The sequence below is a fragment of the Mesoplodon densirostris genome, chromosome 16 (assembly GCF_025265405.1).
Source record: "Mesoplodon densirostris isolate mMesDen1 chromosome 16, mMesDen1 primary haplotype, whole genome shotgun sequence".
Classification (NCBI taxonomy): Eukaryota; Metazoa; Chordata; class Mammalia; order Artiodactyla; family Ziphiidae; genus Mesoplodon; species Mesoplodon densirostris.
Genome location: NC_082676.1, coordinates 84,786,079 through 84,799,213, shown reverse-complemented (window position 1 = coordinate 84,799,213; position 13,135 = coordinate 84,786,079). Strand labels below are relative to the sequence as shown.

The following is a 13,135-nucleotide window of genomic DNA, read 5'->3' as shown; positions in this document are numbered from 1 at the left end:
AGGTGGGGAGCGGTGTCTGTGCAGAGACCCTGTGTGAGCAGCAGGGCCCAGGTCCCGGCGGCCCGGGCACGGCCAACGTACCGCTCTTGGCTTTGGTGCTGGGCTTCCGCCCGCGCCCCCGGGCCTTGGCGCCGGGCTCCTCGGACCCTGGTGCGGCCCCGTCTTTGCTCTCCCCGGTGTCTTTGCTGGTCTTCCGGCTGCGGCGCTTGGCGCTCGGCACCAGGAGGGCGGGGGATGGCTCAGCACCTGTGGGGCAGGACAGGCAGCGGCTCAGGCCCGGGTCTCCGCTCTCCCGGCCACAGGAGTGTCATCTGTCATAGGGGGAAGGTGGGGGGAGGAACCAGACGACACCGCGTGGCCGACCCCACTCAGCCTGCCCACCTAGGCTGCGCGGTCGGGTGGGAGGCCCATCTGCAGGGACGTAGCTTGGGTGTCTGCACATGCACGCGATGGGGGCTCCTCGAATAAATGACCAGGGTGGGGCTGACCCTGTGGCTTTAATGATCCATTTGGAGGGTTCACGGAGACACTGGACGCCTGGAAGGCAGGCAGTCCTGGGTCCGAGTCCCGGCTCCGCCTCTGACCAGCCGAGGGACCCTGGATAAGTCATTTCACCTCTTAAACCCGAGGTTCGTACTGGCCAAAGGGGATGGTATTTCCAGCCACACGGGACCGGACAGAACTGAGCGCTGTCGCGGACACAGAGCCTGGAACCGTCCATGACAGTTACCGATCCCTACCCGGCCTGCACTGCCCGGCCCGGGGCTGGTCTCACGAGTCTCGGGATGCAGATCTGGGGAGGCCTGGGATTCCCCCGTCCCGAGACCATTCTGGGAGCCCCCACCCACACTTTCTGCCATTTCCACCCCCTGTGGGTGCAAATGGTCCAAACAGCAGACAGAGCCCAGAGCCAGCCTGGAGGGGGTGGGCCCCCACCGAGCGGCAGGACCACCACTCACACTGGATCTTGTAGTCGGGGGGCAGGAGGCGGATGTGCGAGAGGGGGATCCTGCCGGTATCTCCGTCATCGAACTCCACGGTGATCAGGTCCCCGTCGTCCTCGAGGCCCAGCAAGCCTGTGGGAGGAGGGGTGGAGTCAGGCAGCCGGGAAGCAGCCCCGGGAGCAGGATGCACGAGGGCGGATATGCAGCGGGCAGGACGTGGGCTTCAGAGCCAGGCGGTCCCGGGAGCACAGGCTCCCAGTCCGGCCGAGCACACGGCTATGTCCACTCATCCCGAGACCCTCCCCAGATCAACAAAGGATGGGGCTGGGGTGACCCCAGCCCCATTCCCAAGTGCTGGACACTGAGCCCAGAGCCCTGAGGCTGGAGTTGTGGGCTATCTGACAGGTGAAGAGCCACAGGTGCTGGTACTCAGTGACCCTAAACAAAACATCCCTCCCCCAACCATCAGGAGGCCCTGCCCACACACAGCTTCCAATCTGCTTGCTGAGGATCACCAGTGACGAAAGAACAGCCTCCAACAAAGGACAGCACAGAACAGAGAGGTACGGACACAGAGCCCACAGGGAGAGGAAGGGAAAGCCAGAAGGAAAGGGAGCTGAAGAAACCTAAAATGGAAACAATATGTCCCCGGAAAAAAAAGGAATCCATGAAAACAAAAAGAGGTTATTTAATTTAAAAAAAAAAAGAATATTTAGACAATAAGAAAGAACTCTTAGGAATAGTATAAACGACAGCAGAAATATCAGAAATTCAATAGAAGGGCCAGAAAGCAGAGGTGAGGAAATCTTCCAGAAAGTAGAACAAAAAGAGTTAAAAATGGGAAAAAAGATCCTAGTCTTGAAGGCCACCAGATGAGTGTGAGTTCCAGGAAAAAGAGGGTAAACGAGGGAAAGAAACTCTCCAAGAAGTAACATGAGAAAAATCTCTAGGAACAAAGGAAATCTGCTTCCGAATCAAAGCCCCCTTCCCCCAAATACCCAGCAACCCACACCCAGACACATAGAGAGAGAGGCCACATGAAATTCCCGATCTAGGAATAATGAGAAGATGCTGAGTTTCCAGAGAGAGAAAAGTGGGTCTCCTATGAAGATTTGGGAATAATCCTGGTGTTGAACGCCTCTGACATCAGAATCTGGATGGGACAGTGACTTTGAAAAGGTGAAGGAAGATTATTTCCAATGTAGAATTTATACCCAGCTCAACTATCTCTAAAGAACAGGAAAGGATAAGGAGATCTTGGGCACACGTGTACTTGAGGAATTTACCTCCCATGGACCCTTTTTCTCCGAAAGCTACGGAAAGGTCCTCTGCCACAAGGAGGGAAAGAGACAAGGAAGAGAAAGACACGGGCTGCAGCACAGGAGAGAGCGAAATGGACTTCTCAGAATGATGGTAAGGGGAACTCCCGCGAGTGACAGCCGTGAGGTAGGCCTAGAAAGCCGTCAGGCCACAAGGCTCAGGGGCCAGAGAGCCCCAGGAGAGCTAAACGGAGGTGACCTGTTACCCTTGGAAGAGAACTTCCTGCCCAGCATCCCTGTTCCCATCTCCTGGGCATGTATGGATGATGTCAGGCGGCCGAGAGGTGGACTATCTTTGGCGTCTGGCTTTGGCTCTGGGCTGTAACACACACCCGGCTCCCCGGCTCCCCGATGTGTTGTTTCTGCAACAGCTAAGTGTGCACTGTCTGACTACCTGCCGGCTCTGTCTGTCTGGCATCCACACCCACATCTCCTGGGCGACCTGTTATTTTGTCTGCCCAGCTTCCAATCTCTTACTCTGCTCACAACGTCAACTTTCCTCGGGGAAGCGGCCTTCCCTTCTCAGTCCACAGGCAACAATCAGGAAGCTGCCTTACTCGTTAGCAAGGACGAGCCTAAGACCTATGAGCCACGTGAAATCCATGTGACCCAGAAGCCAGTTCAGTGGGACTCCATCCTAGGACCCAGGTGGGAAAAGTGGGAGATTCTCTGATGACAGGATTTGTTCAGAAGGTGAGAGCGAGTCCCCAGGAGCGGGGTGTGGTGACAGCAGAGCTGAGCGCACGGCTGACGGACACTGGGAGCCTGAGGCCCGAGGACGCTGTGGGGCAGTGCCTGGGTCCAACCGTGCCCAAGCCCTGTAAGTCTGCACTCAGACGAGCCGATAAAACTCGGTGCCGAAGCCCGTCTGACTTGGGTTTCAGGAACCAAATGGGTCCATGCCGACACGGTGGGAAACGGGGGTGCCGGGGAGGGTCTCGGGGGAGGGTCTCACCTCGGACCACGGTGCCCGGATACAGGCAGCGATACTGCTGGCTCCAGTAGGCTGCGATCCTGGTCCCTTGCGGCAAGAAGCGAGTGGAGGCCGGCCTCACGTCGATGATCTGGGAAGGCGAGGGGCTGAGCGCGGGCGGTGAGCAGGAGCAGCCCCGCGCCCGCCCCCCCGGCCCCGCCTCCCCCCCTCACCGCCTCCTGCAGCAGCTGCTCCAGACAGTAGATGTGGGGCCGGTTCCCGCGTTCGCCCTCCACCACCACGCGGTATCTGCGAGGCCAGGGCGGTGGGGTGTGAGGCCCCAGGGGAGCCGCCACGCCCCCGACTCCCAGCCCTCCCGCGCCACGGGGACGTGCCGTCGGAGCCTGAGGGTCTGCTGACCTGCGGCACAAACTCGGGGCCGGTCTGTCCCCTCCGCGCCCCCGTTTCCTCGTCTGCACAACCAGGGCTCACAGATCCAGGAGAGCCCAGCGCGCCCTCTCCTGCTCCTTCCCGCTGAGCCCCACCTGGGGGGCCCGCCCACGCCCCCCCCCCCCCGGTCCTACGCGGGGAAGCCACGGCTCAGAGAGGCGAAGCAACGCGCCCACAGAGGCCCAGCAAGGCTCTGGGTGCAGGACTGGGCAAGGCTCTTAGGCTCTGAGCGGAGCTGCCCCGCCTGGCGCCCACCCGTACTCACATGTCCGGCGAGTGCACCGTCTGCACGTGCCCCGCATACAGCAGCTTGTCGTCCATGGGGATCAGCACGCGCAGGCCGTCCTTCAGCTCATCCTTGTCGATGATGCAGGAGCGAGGGGCTGCGGGAGTGGGCTCGGGTGAGGCGGGGTGGGAGCGGGGTTGGGGGCGGGGGTGGGGGTCAGCCTGAGACCCTCCATCCCGTCCCCTGTGCCCTGCCCCCCAGGCCCACCTGTCGCCCTGTCACCCCTCTCAGAGCGGAAGGCCCAGGGTGGCCACGGGCACACGTGCATCTGTGCGCGCAGCTGTGTGCCTGCAGATGGGCCTCGTGCAGGGCGGTGCATGCGTGCCAGGTGTGCACAGCCCCTCCCCTCCCAGCGCGTCCGCAAAGATCCCAGGCAGGTGGGAACCGGGGTGACACCCCGCAGGTGCTGGCCCCCTCATCTGAAGACCACCCCTCTCTGAGCCCCAGCATGAGGCGATGCGTCATCAGAGCCACAGACCTGGGACCCCTTCACCAGCTCCTCCTCCACCTGGGATGCTATCTGTTCTGGTGGACACAATCCCCCACAGCTGGGCTGTCAGCGCTCCCCGCCCCGACCAGGCCTCTGCCCAAGGCTGCCACTCCCCATCACCGCCCCAGGCCACGTCCCCTCCTGGAACCCCCACCCCAGACTCTCCTCAGTTCTCCCCCTCTGGGCCCGACCACGCTGCTTCAGCCTCCTGGGCCTGCTCTTCTTCTGTATAGGACCTTGAACCTGGGCCCTCCCTGCCATTACCTCACACAGAGAAACCCAGATGGCTCGCTGGGGTGGACGGAATGACGGGCCCACTTCTTGGTCCCCGCCTGCACCCACACCCCTGCCACGGCTTCACCATGGGTGGAGTGGACTTCCCACCTCTTGACCTTGGGCGTGGCCACGTGACCTGTTTTGGCCAATGGACGAGGGTCGAAGTGCTTGAATCTGACCCGAGCGAGGTCTCGGGAGGCCTCACTGGTTCCCACGCCCCCTCTCGAGCCTCTGGCAGAACGGCCATGAGAAGAACACACCCTGACCAGCCCAGCGGTCCAGGTGGGGCACAGCTGTCCCTGCATCGGTGGACCCAGAGCCATCCTGGTATCGTGGGAGCAAGCCCAGCTAAGATCACCCTGCTGTCCTGCTAACAACGTACTGCCACCCCCCACTGAGTCTGAGCATTTGGTTGTTACACAGCAATAGCTGACAGATACACTCCCAAGCAGGTGACAAAGCTCCTCAGGGCTGGCCCTGCTCCTCCTCTCGATCCATCCCCACCGCCACCTAATTCATGTCCGCAACCTCGAGCTCCAGACCCCCAGGTCCAAGTGCCTACTGGATGTCACCTCCCTGGGATGTCCTCCGAGCATCCCAGACTCCAGCCAGCAAAGCCCAGTTGCTCCCCTCTGAGACCCGTCTCGATGACAGCTTCTCCCCACCACCTGCCAATACCCACCCACACCCCTTCTCTTCCCCTCATCTGCTCACACAGCCCACGTACTCTCCTCCCTCCTAACGCACTCAAACCGCCCCCATCTCCCTCCCAGCTGCCCACTCCCTGCCCCTCCCCATGCTAGCTCAGGCCCTATTAACTGCCCCAGGAGAACCTCCTGCACCCCCATATTCCAGGCTCACACAGCATCGTGGGCACTCACCGGGAGTTAGTGGCCTCTCCACAGCCCCGCCTCGTGGCAGGTGCTCATCCTCAGAGAAGCTCGAGTCCTGGTTGGGCTCAAAGTCCTCCTCGGCAGCCATGCTCTCCATCAGCTTGCTCACGGCTCCCCCCTTTCCCCGGTTCTGGGGACAGACCAAGAAAGACCAACGGCTCAGGACCCGGCAGCCCAGTCCTGCCCGGCTAGGACCCGCCCTGGAATCCCGGGGTCACAGCCAGGCCACGGTGGAGTCTGCCACATGGGGGGCTGGGGTTCCAGCAGCGCCTCCAGCCACAAGACGGTCTGGGGGCGTGGGGGTGGGGCACACCCAGGGACGCCTCCGTCTGTCAACCAAGCAACGCAATTCACCCGAGCCTGGGGCCCCATGGGAAACCTCACCTCCTTCTTCACCTCCTTCCCTTTGGCTTTGGCCTTGCTCCTCTTGGCAGCGGCCGGAGAGCTGGAGTGAGGGGCCCGGGCCTCGGGGGGCAGGGCGGGCGCACGGGGAGGGGCCAGCGAGGCGGGTCCGGCCTCCTTCCCCTTCTTCTTCTGGGGAGGAAGCGACAGAGTGGCCGTCAGAGGGCAGAGGGGGCCCAGGCCCCGCCGCTCACCGTCCAGAGAGAGGACACGACGCCCGCCCTCTCCTGGCAAGGATTTCTGGTTTCAACCTTGTTTTATTACTACTATATATTACTTGTAAAAAAAAAAAAAAAAAGACAACACCGAAGTGTATATATGTGAGTTCCTCTCCAACGATCCCACCAACCACAGAGGTAACGAAAGGGACTAATAACAGCATAGTGTGTCCTTCCAGAACTTTCCGCAAGCACACATAACCATGTAAACATGCGGGCTATGCAGATACATCTGTGCATACACAGTACTTTTTTTTTTTAAACACAGATGGGAATTTACCAAAAATTCTGCTTTGTAACTTTTTCCCTCTAGTATGTCTGGTAGACACGGAGGTGGTGGCCTCACTTTTTATTCTGAACAGCTGCCCAAGGTGCCTTGATGGGGGGACCCGAGATTCATCCGACCACCCACCTCCGTTTTTTCCTCTGCTGGATGGTGCCAAGAAAAACAACACTACCCATTAGTTCTACGGGTCTATTCCTGGAAGGAGCATTCAGAACCGTATACCCACTGCCCGACTGCTTCCAGAGGCCTGTGTTGCTTTCCTCTTGCCCCAGAAGTGTGGGGTGCCACATCCACACCAACTCAAAGCCCCCAGGGTGGCTCAGGGACGCTCCCCACGCTGGGGCAGCGGAAACTGGGCCAGCGTACGGGGACCATGCGTGGCTCCACTTATCAGAGCACAGGAGTGGAAACAACCTAGGTATCCAGCAACCTGGTGCGTCCGTAGATACAGTTACAAGCTTTCATCACAGAGGCTGAGGGTCCTGTTCTGAGGAAGAGGTGACAGCGTAGGAAATGGAAGTGATGATACTTTTGTACAAGAAGCAGGTTCAGGCTACAAAGGGGACGGGTGGTGGGGGCAGGGGTCACTTTATCGTTTCAAAAGCAACGTGCCTAACGACCAACGACCAAGTCATGGGGCCAGGGGAGATGGAAAATTAAGACACAGAAAAAAGGAAGACTGGGCGAATGTTACCAAGACGACAGCAGAAGTCACACTTCCACATCAGACAAGTGAAATCCAAACCCAACCGCATTAAAAGGAAACAAGTGGGAAATGTTAGAGCGATCAAAGGTATTCATTTTAATCCCTATTTGGGGGGAGAAATAATGTATTTTTTATATATACACACACATTATATTTTCTTGTTTCTGGTGCATGTTTTAATCCTGTGCACATTTCTGAAATCAGATTGCATCTTGGGGGTTGAAGGACTGTTTGTCATGTGGTTATGTCTCCTCTTCCCCCGACTTTTGTTATTAAACAGACAGCTTGTCTTATGGGGCACATCTTTGAAGCTGTACCCATAGTGGGGCAAGAGAAACTGACAGCAAAAAAAAAAAAGTTATCTCTGTATGGAATTTAATTTTCTTCCTTTTCTTTATCATGCAAATTACTGTTACAATCAGATAAAACTGGTAACTTTTTCTTTCCCATTGACCAGAAAGCCCATTTCTGGGAAGTTTTTTTTTTTTTTTTAATAAAAAACTCCAAAACTGACAAGTTCTGTACATAGAACAGAGATGTTCATTGCTGTGGTAATTACAATGGCAAAATACCATCATCAACCAAATCACCAATAGCTAGCATGGTTGATGGCGGGAGATGTTGAAAACCACAGGACAGCAAGATGGTGGAATGTTATTCAGCTATTTAGAGACAGTAATTTTTTTTTTTTTTTTTTTTTTTTTTTGCGGTATGCGGGCCTCTCACTGTTGTGGCCTCCCCCGTTGCGGAGCACAGGCTCCGGACGCGCAGGCTCCGGACGCGCAGGCTCAGCGGCCATGGCTCACGGGCCCAGCCGCTCCGCGGCATATGGGATCCTCCCAGACCGGGGCACGAACCCGTATCCCCTGCATCGGCAGGCGGACTCTCAACCACTTGCGCCACCAGGGAGGCCCGAGACAGTGATTTTTAAAAAAGTAAAATAAATGGTCATGCCATATGGGAATGCACAAGATCTAACACCAAGTGTAAAAAGCAGGATACAAAAGTGTATCTCACAAAACTATGAACACTGGTTGTTCCTGGAGTGATTTCCTTGGTGTCTGATTTCTCCTTCGGCTGACAATTAATCTGTTCTGTTCCAGTCTCTGACTGTGTCATCAGAAGCCTTGGATCAGGTGAGCAAGCCCCTGGTCCCTCTCCCCAACAGAAGGTGCCATCTTGGGAAATGCCCAAAGAGGCCGGTTTGCCCTGTGGTTAAGGCCCAGGCTCTGGCGCTAGACCCCCAGTGTTGAAAGCTCAGCTCTGATGATCATTAGCTGCTGGGCTAACTGGGCAGGTTCCAGGACCACCTGTAAGGTGCAGTTAATATGAGTAAGTAACCTACCTCATATGGCTTTGTAAGCAGTCATCTGTGACGTCAAAAAAGAAATATATATTTGGTCCCTGCCCCTGTTCCTGACACAGAGCTCCTAAAACCCTTTGAATTTCCTGGGTCATAGGAGCGAGCGCCTTTTGTTCTAATAAGGTGACTCTTGGTGAGCCTCTATATGGCTTCAGGATGGGGCCTGGTCACCAGAAAGACCAGCCACAACTAAAAGCTTGAAACTTTCAGCCCCACCCGCATCCCCCAGGGAGGGGAGAGGGGCTGGAGGTTGAGTTACTAATGGATCATGCCTCTGTGATGAAGCCTCCATAAAAACCCCTCAACGACGGGGTTCAGAGAGCTCAAGGGTTGGTGAACACGCCGAGGAGGGCGGTGTGCCCGGAGGGGGCATGGGAGCTCTGCACCCCTTCCACCCACCTTGCTCTGTGCACCTCGTCCATCTGGCTGTTCCCGAGTTGCATCCTTTACAGTAAACCGTAACAGTAAGTAAAGTGTTTTCCCGAGTTCTGTCATTCTGGTGAATTATCGACTGGAGGAGAGGGGTCATGAAAATCCTTGATCTATAGCCGGTTGGTCAAAAAGCACAGGTGACAACCTGGGACTTGCCACTTGCGACTTGCATCTGGAGTGGGGATGGGGTGGGGGCAGTCCTGTGGGACTGAGCCCTTCACTGTGGGGTCTGCACCAACCCCGGGGAGTTAGTGTCAGATGTGCTGTGAGCAGAGGCAACGCGTTTCCCTTTACCAACACATTAAGTATACATGGCAAAGTGGTTAGAACACGCCTGGCCCCTACCATGGGTCACCCCGTATAATCATCATCATTATGTATTATTGGAGCGCCTTCTCTCCATGGATCAGAAAAACCTGAGGTGGCTTCAGCCGTGAGAAAACAAGAATAAGAGATCCTTGCGGATGACACTGAAATGCAGTCCCTTCCTCACTACCACCCATTATCAGGAAATTGATGTGGAGTCTGGTCCCTTTTTGTGGCTTTGTCTAGAATGACACTGTTATTTGAGGGTTTGCCTTCCATCAGGGACATGGAGAAGAGAGGCCTGAGTCAGACACCACTGTCGCGAGCTGGCCATTAGGTCTGAATGCAACCACCGTAAGAGCGAACTACTGGCCGTGAGCTTCCTAGCAGCCAGTGCAAGAAGGGTAACAGGTCTAAAAAAAAAAAAAAAAAAGAAGGGTAACAGGTCTAATCATCACTGAGTTCTTGAAAAGCAGGTGTTCTCAACCTGCGGTGTCTGTGGAGAGAATTCAGGGACCTCTGAACCTTGGATGGGGAAAAAGAAATCCCATCTCTATTTTCTCTAACCTCTCAAGAAATGAGGTTTTCCTTTGGGTGTGAGAGCTAAGACTCTGTCACCAACAGCAATCACTGTCATGTAGCGCATGACAGTTACGGCAAAGACCTTGAAATATCACCTGAGCTCATCAGTTCACACGACAGCACCTGCTAGCCCGGCTGCCAGGTGTCCTTATCAAAGACGCTCATCAAGGGGCACCCGGAGGAGTGCCCATCACAGAGGTCGTCGGTAGGTGGGTGACCGCGTTTCAGGGTCACCACCGCCCTTTGGGGTCCCTGCGCCTCGCCCAGGTCTGAGAACTCTACTCCGAGACAGGAGGTCCAAGGGGCCCCGCCCCGCGCCAGGCCCTACCTTCCTGGGGTCCTTCCTGTCCTTCGCGCGGCCGGCGTCCTTGCGCGGGCTGGGCGGGCCGGCCTTGCCGCAGCGGCCGGGCTTGGTGGCAGCGGGCGCCACACTGCTGGGCGCGGGCACGGCCGAGGCGTCGTGCAAGAAGATGCGCTCGCTGCGCCGCCGCGTCCACAGGTCGTCGTCGCTGGCCTCGGGCCCCGCCTCCAGGCCAGGCTCCTTGGGGCCCCGCGGCTTGCGGGCCTTGCGCCCCTTCTCGGCCGCCAGCTTGGCCTTGTCGGGGCTGCCGGGGCCCCGGGTACCGGGCGCAGCCAGGGCAGGACCTGGCTCCCCCAGCCCCTTCTTGGGTCGCAGCAGCCCGGCAGGCGACCGCTTCCGCACCTTGACCTCGCTCTCCGAGTCTGTGTACTCGAACTCCGTGCCTGCACATGGGTGAGGGAGGGGCTGTGGACAGGGGCTCCCGGGCCCCCACTTCCCACCCACCCACCCACCCAGCCGCCCTGGCCACCAGGAGAAAGGCTACAGCCCAGCCCTCCTGCAGGGGACCGCGTCACCGTGGGAGGTTTCAACCCGTCTCGGGGAAGGAACCTGAGGCCCAGAGGAGGAGGGCTTCCGGCTGCGCGCTTGTGAGCGGCAGACCCTGCGGGCCCCTCCCGTCCCAAACCCCTCCGGCTGCCCAGACTCTGCTCCGGACCCCTCACCCCAAGAGCATCGTCTGGGCACGTGAAGATTCCTGCCTGGGCACGTGTGAGCTTCCCCGCTCCTCCTGTGCCTCCACAGGAGTCCCAGAAGCCAGGGCAGGTGAGCCGGGGAGGGCCCACACCTGTAGGGGCGGCAGCTCTAAGGGAGGAAGGTGGGAAAGCCCGCACAAAATCCCCGAGCCCAGAGGGGCCTCCGCCCTGCTTCCTGGTGCCACTTCTCAGAGCTGGGAGGTCCGTGACACACGCTCCCCTTTCTAGAGGACAGGCTTCCCCAGAACCCACACAGCCCTGGGGCCCCGTCCCTTCCCACAGCCGGGGGCCCACTTCCCTCTGCCGCAGGGCAGCCCTGAGCCTAGGGCCCAGCTCCTGGGCTCCTTGAACGTACAACCTCTCACCAGGATCCGCTGTCCTCTGTCCTTTTAAACCCCCAGGTCTTCGCTCCTGCTGGCCCTCTGCCCAGAGCACCATCTCTGCCCTGACCTCTACCTGGACAGCTGCAGCCTCCTCTCTGAGAAGACCCCTCTGCGTCCTGGGGAGTCCTCTGGCCAACCCTCCATCACCACAGGCACACAGCACACTGCAGAGGTCCCGTCTGTGTTTGTCTGTCTCGTCCTGCTCTGCCCCCAGCAACAGATCCCTGAGATCTCCTGGAGCCCACAACACTGTACAGCTCAGAGCCTGGCCCAGAGCTGGTGGCCAGGGAAAGAGTCTAAACGAGGGGTTAATGGTGCTTCTCCCCATGGGGAGAATGAGGAGGGCCTGCCTTCTCCAGGCAGACCCCGGGGATGAGATGTCCGTGACAGCCCTGGGCTGACCACCCCAGCAAAGGACTTGCCCTGGGTCCCAGACCAATGAGCTGGGAAGCCAGGGCTGGACCCCAGGCCTTCGGAGCCTTGAGCAGCCAGCAGCCTGGCCACAAAGGCTCCTGCGGGACGCCCAGCCCCATCACCCCAACAGATGCAGCCGCAGTATCAAGGGTGGGGCCGGGAGGAGGGCGCGCTTGCAAAGCTTAATGATCCTGTTAATTAATCTTTTGTTAACAGAGCTGTGGGGGGAGAGGGCTGGGGGCTTTTGTGGCTGATTAGGGTGCAGGCCACAAAACACCACCGGCTTTGCCAGTCCTGCTTTTGGGTATGACAGATGACAGCCCCCTGCAGAAAACCTAGATGCACACAGAACACTGCAAGCACCTGCAGAGGGAGCCAGTACAGGACAGTGCACAGAGCAGTGACCAGGAGTGGACACTCGCTTGGAAGAGGGGAGGGTGGAGCCTCAAGGGTAAGATCGCGTCAGAAGATAAATATTTATGAGACCCATGGGCAGCACAAACAGTGCCTGGCACAGAGGAAGCAGGCTCTGTCAGGGTCCTGCGGTGGCGACAAGCATGAGGCCCGGAGAGAGGGAAGGATGTGCTGTGGCCTCGCTGCGGGACAGGACGGAGCAGGGAGTAGAGCCTGCGTCCTGTGCAAATGTCTCCTCCCCAAAAAAACAGGCAGTGAAAGAGGAACAAAGGAACAAAGAAACAGACCCAAAAAAAGAGACAAAATATAATGAAGAAAAGAGTAAAGACACAAACAGATGCAAAGTCAAGGGATAAAAAAAGACATACGATATGAACAGAAACCCGGGAAGAGCTGTAGTGGCTATACAGACCTACCTCACTTTATTGCACTTCACGGGTACTGCATCTTTCTACAAATTCAGGATTTGTGGCAGGTCTGCATCGGGCAAGTCTATCAGCGCCATTTTTCCAACAGTGTTTATTCACTTCATATCTCGTGTCACATTTTGGTAATTCTCCCAATATTTCAAACTTTTTCATTATGATTATTATAGTATATTATTATATTTGTTACGTTACATCTGTCATCAGTTACCTTTGGTGTCACTACTAAGACTCACTGAAGGCTCAGATGATGGTTAGCAATTTTTAGCAATAAAGTATTTTTTAATTAAGGCAGGTACCTTTTTTTTTAAACATAATGCTACTGCACCCTTAAGACTACAGTATAGTGTAAACGTTAACTTTGATACGTACTGGGAAACTAAAACATGTGTGTGACTCGCTTTATTGTGATGTTGGCTTTATTGTGTTGGTCTAAACCCACAATTATCTCTGAGGTATGTCTGTACTTTTATCCGACAAAACAGATTTTAAGGTAAAAATCTAGAGACAAAGAAGGACATTTTAAAATGATGAAATAGTCAATCCATCAGGAGAACATAAACAAATGTGAACATAATCC

At 56.8% G+C, this 13,135-nt stretch overlaps 1 protein-coding gene across 11 annotated transcripts in view; it reads right to left on the bottom strand.

Moving 5' to 3' along the window:
• The window catches only part of TNRC18 (trinucleotide repeat containing 18), an 83,476-nt gene that overhangs the window by 7,377 nt on the left and 62,964 nt on the right, over positions 1-13,135 (bottom strand). For all 11 annotated transcript variants that reach the window (XM_060120048.1, XM_060120054.1, XM_060120052.1 and 8 more), the window contains 8 exons: positions 10,195-10,610; positions 5,956-6,105; positions 5,560-5,701; positions 3,892-4,009; positions 3,410-3,485; positions 3,219-3,327; positions 960-1,076; positions 82-246 (listed from right to left, as the gene is read on the bottom strand). In XM_060120048.1, the coding sequence (XP_059976031.1) occupies positions 82-246; positions 960-1,076; positions 3,219-3,327; positions 3,410-3,485; positions 3,892-4,009; positions 5,560-5,701; positions 5,956-6,105; positions 10,195-10,610 (1,293 nt within the window). The remainder of the gene's footprint in view (positions 1-81; positions 247-959; positions 1,077-3,218; positions 3,328-3,409; positions 3,486-3,891; positions 4,010-5,559; positions 5,702-5,955; positions 6,106-10,194; positions 10,611-13,135) is intronic.